General features: G+C 38.8%; 1 protein-coding gene across 4 annotated transcripts in view; it reads right to left on the bottom strand.

The window, feature by feature from the left end:
• The window catches only part of pard3bb (par-3 family cell polarity regulator beta b), a 286,069-nt gene extending 271,619 nt beyond the window's left edge, over positions 1–14,450 (bottom strand). For 3 of the 4 annotated variants that reach the window (XM_079427538.1, XM_079427535.1, XM_079427537.1), the window contains exons 1-2: positions 14,271–14,422; positions 13,586–13,818 (exon numbers count right to left, since the gene is read on the bottom strand). In XM_079427538.1, coding sequence (XP_079283664.1) covers positions 13,586–13,702 — 117 coding nt within the window. In that variant the 5' untranslated portion in view covers positions 13,703–13,818; positions 14,271–14,422. Of the gene's footprint in view, positions 1–13,585; positions 13,819–14,163 lie in introns of all 4 variants that reach the window. The other variant, XM_079427536.1, reaches the window with a different exon arrangement.
• Positions 14,451–16,073: the final 1,623 nt, after the last annotated feature.

Here is a 16,073-nt window from a genome sequence, read left to right on the forward strand (position 1 = left end):
ACTTTTGCTAACTGAAAATGCGAGTTAAAAGTAAGAAGTTGACTGGCCATTACTGGCTTGATGTGATGGCTGTAAGGTTTGATCTGAAGCCAAATGGCGGTTGCACAAACTGTAGCCACTCCTAAATCTTGACAAAATAACAATAAGATTTTTCTAACAAGACGGAAGATTTCTCTAACAACAAAGCAGACAAAAATGCAAAACTACATCAGTTTAAGACTTATTAGACATCCTTCCAATTAGTTATGTGATAGCACTGACCAGAGATAATAAAGTGTGCTTGATAACTGAGGTTATTTTTAGTGCTGTCAAACAATTAATCGCAATTAATCACATCCAAAATAAAAGTTTTTGTTTGCATATTTATTTATTTTTCTGAAATGTATGCATGTGTGTGTGTGTATTTATACATAATAATTATACACAGCACACATACATATATGTAAACAAAAACTTTTATTTTGGATGCGATTAATAACGATTAATTGTTTAACAACACTAGTTATTTTGCAATCATGTCAGCACTAAATTCACCGAAACTTACCCTCTGATGTTCTCGGACAGACCGATTCTTTGTATTGGCAGGTGAGCAGATATCAAACATTACAATATGAATTTGGTCCCGTTTAATGTGAGCTGACCAGTGATAAATGTCTACACTTACCATACAAAACCTGTTTTATCTTTCTTCAAACATATAGGCTAACAAGCAAATGAAAGTACATATTGAATATACTTCTTGGAAAATAATAATCATTGTCTATAATTACATCTGCTTCTGTATTATTGCTGTGAAACAGCAGTCTAATTAACGAGTTCACAATCTCGAGTGGGTTTAACATTTTATAAAGTGTGAGAGGTGAAATCATCATTTTGAAAAATGCACAAAGAAGAGCACATCACCTTACATATTCATTAGATGGAGTTTTTTTTATTATTATTATTTTATATCACTGCTGTGACGTTTGTTATGGGATTTAAGTTATGAGTTGTGTCTACTTTTATCTAAAATAAGATACATTTACCAAAGAACCAAAACTAAGATTTACATTCAAGAAAATAAATGTATTTTCTCTTGTTGCATTGGAACGTTTTGCACTTGCTTTAAGCATAAACCATTTGGTGGAAAAAATGCTAATGCAACAAGACAAAATACAATTATATTTCAGACTCATTTTATGTGTTAATAACTTATGAAGTTGTGCCGCTCAATGTTTAGATGTTTTACTAAAAGATGAAAGAAAAACCCTAGGAAAGAGTCATTTTGTTATATATAGCATGACAAAACAATACTCCAGCAATGAAAAATGGTGCAAACACATCATCTCCTCCATCTTTACATCTGTAGGCATTTAGAGGTTTACTAAGTGAGTTTTCTAAAGGTATACCCATCACCCTTTACATGCTATTTTATGCCATGTTACTTATTCTGCGTCTCTATCATGGCATCAGTGTCATGTTAGAAGACTGAAGAACCTCCAATGCATCACAAAATATACAATAAAACCATGACCCTGGATCCCATATGATCTCATCTCACACAGCCCATGAGCAAAATGACATTTGACAGCCAATGCAACTGTCTAATCACGAGATCACCTAAATGAGCCCTGAGCTTTTGAACGCTAGCAGCAATACAGGGTGAGCCAAAGGCCATGAGTGCTGCAGTTTCTGGCATTCAACAAAGAGTGACAGTGTGCCAGTCTATGGGAATAATGCTGTATTACATGCCACATTAAGGCCAGCTATTCCCAGCTATGAGACCATTGAATGAGGGTACAAGTGTAGCGGGAGATAGCGAGGCTGCGCTGTAATGAAACGATGGAAATCTCTGGAACATTTTGCAATTTTTACCCTGATGACGGTGAGCACTGCCGTATTTGTACGATTGCTTTTGTTGGTGCAGGGTCCATTACCAAGCCTAACATCATTACCAAGCTCATAAACAGTAATGATGATCATGATGGTGATGATAATGATGCAATAAGACATTGTCCATCTCGGAGAACGATCTTCCACCTTCGCACCGCATTCTTGCACTTTCTCCTCAAATATGAAAATACCAATTTTGCCATGAATTGAATTTAATAAACATACCATTTTCTGACCCACACCTCATTTTCTGTTATGACTCTAATATAGCCTGAATGAAATGAGTTTTTCTATGGTAGCACAAATGAATTAATATTTTCCTGGGCACAGAGGCCAATGTGAAGGGCTATATATGTGGGTAATCAGTACTTAAATGAGACCAAGAGATAGAGGAAGAGTCCTGAACAGACAGTATGTCTGGACTCTCCAATCCTCCTCCAGTATTGTGTTTGATAAATATCAGTAGCGTTAATACAATAATCAGGAAGCCATACCATATTAATATGCTTTAGACAGACACACACACACCCTACAAGACTGAAGCACACAGCCATGTCCACTGTATGGAATGGCCAACAGCAAGGGGACACTAGAGAATGACTAGACAGCGGGTTGGCTAAACAAGTAGCTGACTATCTTAAGGAAGCCCTCTGAAATAAGCTTGGTTCCATGTCTGACTCCAATCAGACAGATTTCTAAGAGCAGCTAGAAGCACAATAATACAGAATGCAGGGGCCTCAAATGCGGGAGTCATTTTTAAAAGCTGGCTGTTTTTAACATGATGTTGTCTTAAAAATCAAATTCTTAATAGTGAGATGATTAAAGTCCCAGACACACCAAACCAACATCAAAGAACTAGCAGCAATGGAAGCCGACTGTGGTGTCATCTCATGTTGCCTTTGCATTGTCTGGACCAAAAAACACACCAAAAAGACTACAGCCAATGGCTAACTAGTACTATGTTCTGCACATATATGAGAGGAAATAACTCTCCATACCAGCAGGTGGCAGTAGTCTGTATTCATCATTCAAAAAGGAAAACCGAAAGAGCTTGGACTGCAGATATACCAACCAAAAATAAAGCAGTGCTTGCTTACCATTTTTACGCCAATCTCACTCGCCACAGATGGATTTTGGTTTTCCTGACTTCATCGTTTGTTCACTGGTTACCTAAGCTGAACAGCCAATCAAAACCATGTCTCTCACCGATACGGATTCAACATGAACAACTAGCTGAAAAACCCACCAGCAGGAGTCCAAATAGCCAGCAAAAATAAACAGTCCTTTTTACACAGCACACTGTCAAAAGGTTAATTATCAAAATTACTAAGAAAAAGTATAGTTCAACTACTAACAACCTCATTAATCCATCTATAGTGCAAGGACATTGCGTTTTTCAGGTGTCCACATAATTTTGTCCAGTAAATTAGATGCTACTAAAAATGGTAGTTTAGTCAGTGCCAATAACTTGGTGGGCAGCACGCTGACAAATAGCGCAGTCCTGGCTTGCAGACCTTTCAATATCCCATCCCCCTCTCTCTCCCACTTTGCTTCCTGTCTGAAATACTGCCCTATCCTAGTAAAAAGGCAAAAACGCCAAAAGTAAATATGGTAAAATGGTAAAATGCTAGTTTATTAACGTTTTTTCAGTGATTGTCACTGATAAAATGCCACTTTAAACATATTCTGGAAGTAAAAGAACATGGCACAGTAATAGCATAAGCATATATATAATGAAAAAAAATCAGGGTCAGCAGGAAGGCACAAAAACCCAACCAAACCGAACTCATAACAGCCTACACTAAAATAAAAGCAAAACACAGGCTTACTTACAAGCCTAAGTACAAGTTGTGTTTATTTGGTTTATCCCAAGAAATTTCTTCAAAGAGAGCACTATGCCTCCAACTGTCACTGAAAACAATGACTACAGACAAATAAAACCACAACAGCGGATGTGGATCCACAGAAAATAGCACATTAGGGTTCTGAGAGCGAGTTCTGCTGCCAAAACCGCCTGAACGGCTAAACAGAGGTACTTGACGAGGACATCTTGAGGTCCCGAGGTAGTTTCCATCACAAACCATGCACCTACTGTGGAATTCTACTCATTGAGAGCAGATGCTAACAGGCTCCATCTCTGAGGTGAGGCATGCTAATTGTTTTCTTGCTGGCACAAGTCCAGACTTTTCCATGATATCAGCTGCTTTGGCAGCCAACTCAGCACTTGTGCAACTGGCATTCCTGAGCTTAATGAAAAAACAGCAGCACAACCCCGGCTTACGTCTGCCTGGGTAATTAAGTGTCCTTTTTCAACGGCCTGATAACTTCCTGAGTGACTCCCAAGCACTTCCTCCGCTTAAGGTCTCTCTCTCTCTCTCAAACAATTTACTGCCTCTGGACAAAGGCTTGCAGACATGCTAAGTATGTAGGGCCTTCGACTCGAGCACATTTCCCAGCCCGGAACATTCTTGAGAGCGCTGGCTGAAGATCACAGGCGTCTTCCCACTGGAAACTGACATGTCCAGGCCAATGGAAAACACCTCGTTGAATATAACGCAACACAAAGCAATGCACAAAGCAGAGGGCCGCAGTATGTACATGGCAGAAATTAGACAGCAAATCCTCAAAGTGGTAACCGCGCTCTTTTCAAGTGATAGCTGATGTATGGCACCGTTTAAAAGGCTGAAGATTAGCGCAACTAAATCTAGGCCATTTCTCGTTCGCTTTAATCCTGAAACGCATTAAATGCATAATTACACAGCTGCAGGAAAATGTTTTAGATTAGCATAACAAAAAACGCAAGACTGTGAGCTGCTGAGACTTCAATGGCAGAGAAGGAAATCTGGTAATTAACAACACTTCTCGCCGCTCTATCACGGGCGAGATAACGCACAGCCAAGTAGTTGTGCTCCAAGCTGTGACAGCTAGCTAAGAGGTCGAACTGTCCACAAATATGAAACGCAGAGAGTAACGCTACAGCTTAACCTCTATTAACTTACAGGCGTTTGGACAAGTTGAGAGCCTTCAGTGCAACAAAGTCTACATGCAATTAGCCCGTCCATAAAACTAGGCCAAAGTGAGTGGGGAAAACCTTTCAGTAGAGCAGTGGTCCGTAACTTGTGGGTCGTGACCAAAAATGGTGACAGGTCTGTTCTAGGGTCACAGACAGCTGGGAAAACCATGCTGAATGCAAATTACCACATAATTATGCACAGGATAGCAAAATAATTAGGCTTATCAACTTTTAAAAGTGAGCAGAAAACAGTTCCCTAAGCTATTGTTGCTGAAGTCAAAGGTCATGTGACCATTAAAAGAACTATGTAAGATACAAATACATATAATTTTGGTACTCTGTTGGGTTGCCAACTTGACATTCTGTATAAAATCCTGAAAAGGGATCTGGAAAACTACATAAAGTAGTCATTACATAATCAATTAGTCAACTAGTTGGCCCTATTGAAGCTCTTCATAATCAGATCTCCATTATTTGGGACGTCGTGCTTGCAGTGGACTATTTAAAAGTCCAAAAGTAATGATCTTGAAAATTAGCATTAAACACATTTGGTTACTAAACAAGCAGTGCTTTGCAGGAGAAAAACTGAAAGACGCAAGAAATGCTTTGAAAGAGTTTTAGCATTTTGAGAGTCAGGGGTGGTTCTAGGATCATTGGATATTTGGGGCTTAGCCCAGACTGGGTGTGTTTGGCTTGGATTAAGCATCGGAATTCTACATACTTTAGAATTAAATGCTGCTGTTAGACCTTTAAGATCTCATTTTAATAAAGAAAACCATTTCATGACTAGAGATAAAACTAAAAAAGGACAACCTTGGAAGTTTCCTTCAAAATACAAAAGTAACAAAAACAAAGAACGGAAAAAAAAAGAAGTTTGTTCCTTTAGGCTTTCTTTAGTCTGATGTATATTACATAAAGTGCCAGTAGTGACTCGCTGAGTGTTTCAACTTTGTAAATAAGTTAACAGAGTGTTTAAATGCCTGCTAAGATCTAAGGGTTTACCAAAGTTCACAAAGTTTGAGGCATCATGTATTAATAAAAGTTTTGCATTAACAGTAAGTGGGCAGTCTCGTGTATATTCTGCTTTGTTATCAGAGATATGACTGTGAAATATACTGTACTTATTATAGCTGGATGGAGCACAACTCTGACCCAAATCATATCCTCTAGTTGTTTGCAGAATTGAAGGCTCTGCGATAATTTACATAAGCACTCTGTCACAAAATGAATCACAGTTTGAAGTAGATTTTATGCATTTTAATTTATTTTTAGAATTGTTTTACACAATTTACATCCTAGCATACACAGATACATTCACTATTTTATTTCTTAGCCTTTAATTGTGTTCAAAGAAAACTAAACATTACACTTCATAGAAAATACAGAATGTAGTGCCATTTAGCCTAAATATACAGAGATATGATTTTTGGTCCATATGGCCTGCAATAATAAAACACTTTATTTTTAGGTCCAATTCTCACTATTAACAAACCATTAACTATGACTTTTACCTCAAACTCATAACTTGATGCTTATTAATGGTAGTTGTTAAGTTTAGGTATTGGGTATGATTAGATATGCAGAATATGTGCTTTATACGCACTAAAAAACAGCCAATATGTTAACAATAGGCATGCTAATGAGCAACTAGTTAATACTGAGAACTGCTCCCTATACTAATGTGTTACCAAACATTCTTAAAAAAAAGAATGAATTTCACTTCATCCCCATTAAAGCAATGGTGCTAATATATGAAGTTAAATAAATTCTAGATAGACTAGTAGTCAGTCTCAGTCAACAATTCTGCCTATTAGCAGGAGGGATAATCCACCACAATCTACAAATCAAAGCCTACCACTAACATGCTGAAATCTCGCTAATGTCCAAGCATTTAAAACAGATAATTACAGGCAGTTAACTCATAATCAGCAAGCTTTCTGGTTTGATCAGATGAAGCCTTCACTAAAAAAAACATAACTGCTGTCCGCTTTCATGGAGGATGGCACTCCACTCGTAGTCTTCGGCGATTTCAACATTCACCTAGACAGGCCTTATGCTACAGACGTCCAGTCACTCCTAGCTTCATTTGATCTCAAACGCCTCACCACTACTAGCACGCACAAATCAGGCAACCAACTCGACTTAATTTACACACGCAATTGTTCTACAGATAACATTCTGGTACAACCACTACATATCTCTGACCATCTCTTCATTACATTTACTTTACATTTTGCTACCCAGGTGCCACCATCTCCCTTACCGGTTACTTTCAGACGCAACCTACGCTCCCTTTCCCCCTCCCTTCTTTCCTCTGTAGTATCCTCCTCTCTTCCCTCGCCTACCCATTTCTCTTCTCTGGATGTGAATGTAGCTACTGACATTTTATGCTCTACCTTAACCTCTTGTCTAGACGACATCTGTCCTCTCTCCTCCAGGCCAGCACGGGCTGCCCCTTCTAACCCCTGGTTATCCGATGTTCTTCATGAGAATCGGACCAAACTCAGAGTGGCAGAGAGAAAATGGCGCAAATCAAACGATCCGTCGGACCCGAGTAGGCAAGTAAGTCCACACTGCCAAATCCTCACATTTCCACAACACGATCAACAGCGCTCCAGACATACGTAATCTCTTGAGAACATTTAATTCTCTCCTCTGTCCCCCTCCTCCACCTCCCACCACTTTGATAACCACTGACAACTTTGCCACTTTTTTCACAGATAGAACTAGAACAATCAGTAACCAGTTCTCAATCCCACAGGACCTCCAATCAACCACATCCACTGCTCTAACTCCCATCTTCTCCTTCTGTCCCCTCACCGAGGCAGAAGTATCCAAACTTCTCCTCTCCAGCCATCCTACAACATGTCCTCTCGACCTAATCCCCTCACACCTTCTCCAAACAATCTCTCCCACACTCTTACCAGCACTCACACACATTATCAACACATTATCCTCACAGGCATCTTCCCCACAGCATTCAAGCAGGCTAAGGTAACCCCACTGATCAAAAAACCTACATTAAACACTTCTCTTTTAGATAACTACAGACCTGTCTCTCTCCTTCGATTCATAGGGAAAACACTCAAACGAGTTGTCTTCAACCAGCTCTCACGGTTTCTTTCACAGTACAACAAACTGGATGCTAAACAGTCAGGTTTCAGGAGTGGCCATTCAACAGAGACTGCGCTACTCTCAGTCACTGAAGCCCTGCGAATTGCAAAGGCCGATTCCAAATCATCAGTCCTCATTCTGCTGGATCTTTCTGCTGCTTTTGACACTGTCAATCATCAGATTCTCCTGTCTACCCTCTCATCACTGGGCATCCCTGGGATCCCACTTCGCTGGTTTGAATCCTATCTCACCGGTAGATCTTTCAGGGTGGCCTGGGGAGGGGAGGTATCCAAACCACATCAACTGGTCACTGGAGTTCCTCAGGGATCGGTTCTTGGACCCCTCCTCTTCTCCACATACACTACATCACTGGGTCCCATCATACATGCACATGGCTTCTCCCATCACTGCTACGCCGATGACACACAACTCTCTCTCTTTTCAACCAGAGGACCCAACGGTAGCTGCACGGATCTCAGGCTGCCTGGCGGACATTTCGGCATGGATGAAAGAACATCACCTAAAGCTCAACCTGGCAAAGACGGAACTTCTTGTCTTCCCTGCCACTCCGACTCTACAGCATGACTTCACGATTCAGTTAGGCTCATCAATGATCACCCCATAAACTTCGGTCAGAAATCTTGGTGTAATCTTTGATGACCAGCTGACCTTCAAAGAGCACATTGCAAAGACTGCTCGATTCTGCAGGTTTGCACTACACAACATCAGAACGATCAGGCCCTTTCTGCCAAAGCATGCTGCACAACTTCCTGTCCAGGCCCTTGTCGTTTCTAGACTGGACTACTGCAATGCTCTTCTGGCTGGTCTGCCATCAAACGCAATCAAACCTCTACAAATGATTCAGAATGCAGCGGCACGACTGATCTTCAACGAGCCCAAAAGAGAGCATGTTACACCTCTCTTCATCTCCTTGCACTGGCTACCAGTGGCAGCTCGCATCAAGTTCAAGACACTGATGCTTGCATACAGAACTACCACAGGCTCAGCACCCTCCTACTTCCACTCACTATTACGAACCTACATCCCCTCCAGAAGTCTGAGATCTGCTAGCGAGCGACGCCTTGTGGTACCATCACAGAGAGGCTCAAAATCACTCTCCAGAACATTCTCGTTCACCATTCCTGGCTGGTGGAATAATCTTCCCACCCCTATCCGGAATGCTGGATCCCTGTCAATCTTCAAGCAACAACTGAAAACTCAGTACTTGACTTCATCCTAAACTCAAAAAAAAAAAAAATTAATTTAAAAAAAAAACTCAAACTTTCCCTCTTTCTCTCCCTCCCTTACTATCTTGTACTTATTTGAACAATGACTGAGACTTGGTGTTACGAGCACTTCCTCTGTCTGATTGCCTCTTCAAGATGAATCGCTTTTTGTATTCCCCAATTGTAAGTCGCTTTGGATAAAAGCGTCTGCCAAATGACGAAATGTAAATGTAAATAGTTGAAAAATGACGAGTCTCAAAGGCTGAATTATCAGGCGGCATAATGGAAAAAAGCAAAGCTTTGTGCAAGCAATGATCTGTCAATGGAACCAAAAGTCTGCTGTATTTCATTTGACCAATTCACTGTACTCCTGCTTGATTTCAAACTCACCCGGCTCTTTCACAGTCTCAAAACACAGCTTATGAGTTTCTATCCATCAAAAACTCTATCAGAGCTTTCTCCAGCATGTAGGTGACTTTACAAAACACCCAAAGCAAGCTCAGTGTGTCTGTTGTTTGCCTATGGGTAATCAATGAGTAAGCTATCAGACACAGCAACCCCAAATCATCCACGCTCGTTCAGCAAAACTTCCTGGCAAACATTGAACGTACTGGCACTGAATTCAAGCTTTAAATGGCATGGCAGAGCCGTGAAGTTTGAGAAAGGTTCAAAAACCTCACTGATTGATGAGGGTGTTAGTATTCCTGCAAACATAATGCTCCGTTTGTTCTGCATTTTGTGCTGAAAGCACTGAGACGTGATTTGTGAAGCCTCCCTGCATTCATGAATAAATGCAACATTATGATTATTAACTCTATTAATGAAACTTCAAAGGAAACCTGAAGGACATTAGTTACCAGCAGCTCTGAATCATACAGTCTCACAGGGAAAAGAACCAAGTAATGAAAACAATCTATCACAAAGATCGATTCTACCGCCTTCTCAGTACTGACAAAACATACTGCGGTACAACGCTTGCAATCATAAACGGAACACAACTAAACCTAATATTACTGCGCTGCATAGTACTATTCATAAAGCTAATACCATTATCCATCATATTGTGTGAGAGTGTGTAAATACGTTCAATTGTGTGCATGCTTGCTTGCATACATGTAACTAGTCTCTTCCTCTTATTCGGATTAGGTTTAGATCAATACCAAAATTTTGCCACTGATTAAATGTACAATATTAATATAATATCAGCCACTGGTACTTTTTCAATTGATACTAAACTGATATCTTGGGCTACAAATAATGGGTCAATGACAAGAATGTCCACTACAAAGATTTAATGTGACAAGTGCTTAGAACTGTCATTTATATTCAACTTGGTTTCTTATGGTTTTGAAAACATTTTATACAATAGAAGTTTAAATGTAACCGTGCTAAAAATGTCATGGGGTGACCTTTTTTTCCTTACACCTTGAATAATGTTCATTATTTTGAAAAACAATTTTAAACTAAGTTAAATATAGAAAAAAATTATAAGTTAAAGAATTTTGTCAATTATCAATAATTTATGTTGTGTTCAGTTTGTCATATCAGCTTCACTGTATATTTAATGGCAGATACTGTTTCAACATACAATACATAAACACAAACATGTGAACATTTAATAAAATTCAACTGTACTTGGACAGAAAAAATCTTTTACAGTTTTTCCACACCTTACAAAATAAGTCTGTTTGTCCTGATAAAAACTTAACTATTAATTCATAAACACTTGTGAACTCATAAAAGGTCAAATTATCGGATATTTTAAGAGACTTTTTGTTGTTTTTCTCTGCATGTTGCTTGCACCACAAGACAAAAACATTTTCAAATATTGAGAAGCACTAAAGCAATTTTGTTAAATTATTTTGTATAAATCCAGACATTATAATCACAGGTCATTTTACAACATTTTTTTAATAGATTCAGCCACAAAAAAAAAAAGAGAATGTCATTGACCCTTAAGGTGCTTTCACATTTACAATTTCTTTGAGAAATTTCCTGAACAAAATCCAGTCACTCCAATAGAAATCCCTACAAATGGGGGGTTTCGCCAAAAAAAAGTTCCCTACACAGGTTTCGCTCATGCTCAAGTTAGTCACATGAACTCACGTGTTGACCAACAGAAAGTTACCTGGTTTAATAGTGACTCCTGTGTGAGAAGTGCTTCATACATCTCTAAAAATCGCAATTAATATCAGACTTTTTTTGCACACAAAATTTCAGTAATATAACCCCACCTTAATACAGTCTCACTAGTAATCCTCATACCCTGCAGAACTTGAGAGTCTGTATCAAAGCACTTAACTGGAAATCGGTAGGTTTGACAAGTTAACTTACAAACTTCACGTCACAATATCGTCCGATATTTAGTACTGCGCAAACACTACTTCTTGTGACCCTGACCGACTAGAGCCAGATTAGAGAAACTCTGCAGGGGCCAAACAACTGACATTCACCCTGGCCTGGAAATGAGGCCCTGGAGACAGCAGCCAATCAGGATCCCCCAAACAGCTCCATCCATCCTCGCCGAGGCCTCGTGTGCGTCACCAGCCCACGCGCCAATTCCCCTGAGACTAACAGCCAATAACACTGAGCTGATGGGAATAACAAACACACAAATAAAGGCTAGGCACACACATAAACGTGTCTGAGTGAAAGGACGTGCCCACCCGAAATAAAAAAAATCGTCTGAGCTTAGCTCGACACGCTGTGGCCCCTCAGAGTAAATGCCTGTTAAGATCTCGCACGCCGATCGCATACTAAAACCAAGCAATACCCGGATCCGACTGGCAATCTCTTGTCAGAGCCCTGACCTGCCAAATCCATCGCATGATATTACTATCTCAAACACGACAGGGAGCAATACAAGGCCACCGCCACCCTGAGTCTGATCACTACACCTGCTTCACTACAAAACACGAAGACCGTCTCCCATCAGTCAAATTGACCACTCTAAAGACAAAGCAATAACGCAGTAAATTGTAAGGCGAGGAAGTCTCGCAGCAATCTATGGGTTCATTTGGGCCTGGTGGCTCCTGGAGCGATGCAGGATGAAAAGCCCGTTGTTCATGAGGAGCCCGCCTAAACCCTAATGCACCGGGAGAGTAGCGAATCCACGTCCCCATCGGTCCACGGGAGATTCGAGAAAGCCGGCGGAAATGGGTGCCACTCAAACTGATGTACTATTTAAATAATGAAGCTCAAGCAGCAATGAGGGAAATATCTGATGAGGGGGCAAAGGGTCGGTGCTCAGGGGACAGAACGGCAGCCATATTTTAACTCTGATTTGCATTTATCACACAGAAAAATTGGACAAGGCACATCTGCCCCCGACTTCATAAAATCAGCTTTGTGGATTCCTGTCATCAGAGAAAGGCACTTATGAACCCCTTTTAAATTTTACAATAATAAGAGTGAAGGTCGACATTTCAGCTCCCATCAGGCTCCCAGCACGTGATTTTGACTAACAAGTTTGAAATTAATGAATGAGGTCTTTACAGTTCATTCAATCCCGTAAGGTAAAGCATACATTTTTGATCATCCTCTAATTAAATGTAAAACCAAATATTAAAACTTACGTAATGTAGCGTGTGGTAATCCCATTGTGATTTTGGCCATTCTGTGTTACGGTAAGGCTTAATTAACCGACACCATGCTGAATACGGTTACTGAAGTATTAATCCCCAGAATTATTATTAACCTTTTTAAAGATGTACAAGATGTGATACTAAACATATTAGGCCTTAAAGGAATAGTTCATCAAAAAAAAAAAAAAAAAAAATTCTGTCATTATTTACAAATGTTGTTCTTTGCGTTTGCTTTTTATTTAGGCTGGCAATCGTGGTTACACAGTTCAGGTTTGATGCATTTATTGAATTTGTAGCAAGGATGTATTAAATTGATTAAAACTAACATTGTTAAATAAATATTTCTATTCCAAATAATGCTATTCTTTATAAATAAATTACCACCTAAAAAATAAATAAATAGATAAATATTTTAATAAATATATAAAAAATAAATATTTTATTTATAAATAAATAAATAGAAAACAGTTGTTTACTGGTTTTACTGTATTAAAGAAAAAAATACAGCCTTAATGAGTATAAGAGATTTTATTCCAAAACATAAAAAACCTCTTACTGACCTCACATTTTGAATGGTAGTCTATTTTATTTTTATCTGACAAAATGATGGCAAAGTATTTTTAATTAATATCCTCATTTCATTTATAAATCTCATTTAAGCATGCACATATTAAAACTTGAAAAGCTGCATAAACATTTGGTTAAACATCTCCTTTTGTGTTCAGTGGAATAAAGAAAATAATGTGGGTTTATATCAACAAAAAAATGAGTAGTACCTGCTCTAGTAGTTTTCTGTATCTCTGTGTGGCTTGCTGGATGAGATCCCGGACTGTCCATCCTTCTTTACATGGGACAACAACACCAGTCCTTCCAAAAGTCACTGTCACTTTCATTTTTCAATCCAGAGAGGGGAAGATTAATCCAGATGTGTCCCTAAACAAACTCCAGCAGTAGCAGCAGCAGGTGTGTGTGTGTCATCAAACTTTACAGCATCGAAGATGACATGACGCTATAGAAAGAAAACAAATAAAAAACAGCATGTTGATGATTGCGTAGACACTGTAGGTTGCATAGCATCAGCTGGTGGGAAACTTAAGAGTCGTGCACTAATCAAGATATAAATACATTTAGTGCATGGCTTGTTTTTATTCTAGTTGGAGATGCAGATGGTTAGTGTGCCGTTCACTGCTGCTGAACTCTGATGGCTAACTGGTTAGCTCTGATGACAACACTTTCACTTTTTAAACTCTCTGCAAACTCTTAAATCAAGAAAATGCACCGAAATCAAATGTTAAACACGTATACATACGTTTGCGTGTTTTTCGATTTTACGTTAAACCTGTTTTGCACTTACTTCGCAAATAAATTATGGAGAGCCGAGCAGGTTAGCGGAAAAAAAAACTTTGGCGACGAGTTGTTGGATACCCTCACAAATCATGCAGTCTTTATACAATTACCCACTTTAGCGATGATCCACGGGACAAACGAGCATTTACTAAAGGCACTGGGCATGTGTGGATGGTGTTTGCATCAGTATTTCGCCCGGATGCGCCATTCCTGAAGTTCCCGAGCAGCCTCCAGCAGTGTTTTCCCAACACAGAGCTGGGCCACACAACTTTATTAAAGGGCCAGAACACATCTGCACATGGACCACTGCAGGACACACGAGAGCTATATGTTAACTACTTACTGCTAGTACCCTGATATACTGTACACCCATTTATATATTCGCCTGTATAATTTATGTCTTCTATAATATTGTGCTGTTTACAAGGATAACAATGAGCCACATTCTAATTATTCTATACTATAGTAAAAATCAAACAGGGATTTTTAAATAAATATATAATGTTATCACCATTGGCCAATCAGAATAAAGTAGGCCTATTCCGCCATATCATTGGTATCTTCTTGGTGGGAGAAAACACACACACAAACACATATGTGACCCTGGACCACAAAACCAGTCATAAGGGTCAATTTTGTGAAACTGAGATTTATACATCCTATGAAAGCTGAATAAATAAGCTTTCCATTGATGTATGGTTTGTTATGATTGGACAATATTTGGCTGAGATGCAACTATTTGAAAATCTGGAATCTGAGGGTGCAAAAAAATCTAAATATTGAGAAAATCGCCTTTAAAGTTGTTCAAATGAAGTTCTTAGCAATGCATATTACTAATCAAAAATGAAGTTTTGATATATTTACTGTAGGAAATTTACAAAATATCTTCATGGAACATGATCTTTACTTAATATCCTAATGATTTTTGGCATAAAAGAAAAATCGATAATTTTGACCCATACAGTGTATTTTTGTTTTTATGGTCCAGGTTATTTTAATGTAAGTTAAAATTTTGTGACTGACGCTTTAATTACCCAAAATAGGAAATTCTGGTCAGAGTCAGATCATATTAAAAGAATGTTGTGAAATGAAATTTGATGCTAATAAAACTATAAAAGCTGAAGGGCATGAAGTAGGCTATAAATAAATGACACAACACGTTTTTAACTAAAAATGAAAGAAAAAAAAGTATGTTTTGTGGCCTTCAACAGTATTTTGGGGCCTGAAAATGCAAACTTTGCACATAGTTGTCCTATAAACATAGACGCAGTCAAGTGAATCTTGGTTATCTTATAACCTGCCAACATTGTGACCACTGGCAGTTGGTCACATCAAATTACGGTTAGGTTGCCAATAACGCTTTTGGTTGTCTTTGATGGTAATGGTAATGGACATTGTTATGTTGTCAATTAGTAGTCTAAGTCATGACATTAACAAAAAATACCAATAAATCACAATAAAGTAGTCAAGTCACCTTTATTTATATAGCGCTCTTAACAATACAGATTGTGTCAAAGCAGCTTTACAGTATAAAATAGGAAAATAGTGTGTCAATAATGCAAAAGGACAATAGTAAACACTCAATTTTCAGTTTAGTCAGTTTTAGTTTTTAGTTTTCAGAAGGCAGTTCATTATTGAATTTAGTGATGTCATCATCCAGCTCAGTTCAGTTTAAACAGTATCTGTGCAATAAAGTCGACCATATCGCTGGAAATTAAATGTCCCCAACTCAGCAAGCCACAGGTGACAGCAACAAGGAACCAAAACTGCATTGGTGACAGAATGGAGAAAAAAACCTTTGGATGACCAGAATGGTGAAAAAAGTACCCAAAAGTACAATAAATTAAACTATTACACTATGTGTTAGCTGAGATGTAGTAAAACATCCATATTTTATAATAGGCTACTGCTTTTTGG

Source organism: Barbus barbus, assembly GCF_936440315.1.
Source record: "Barbus barbus genome assembly, chromosome: 10".
NCBI lineage: Eukaryota > Metazoa > Chordata > Actinopteri > Cypriniformes > Cyprinidae > Barbus > Barbus barbus.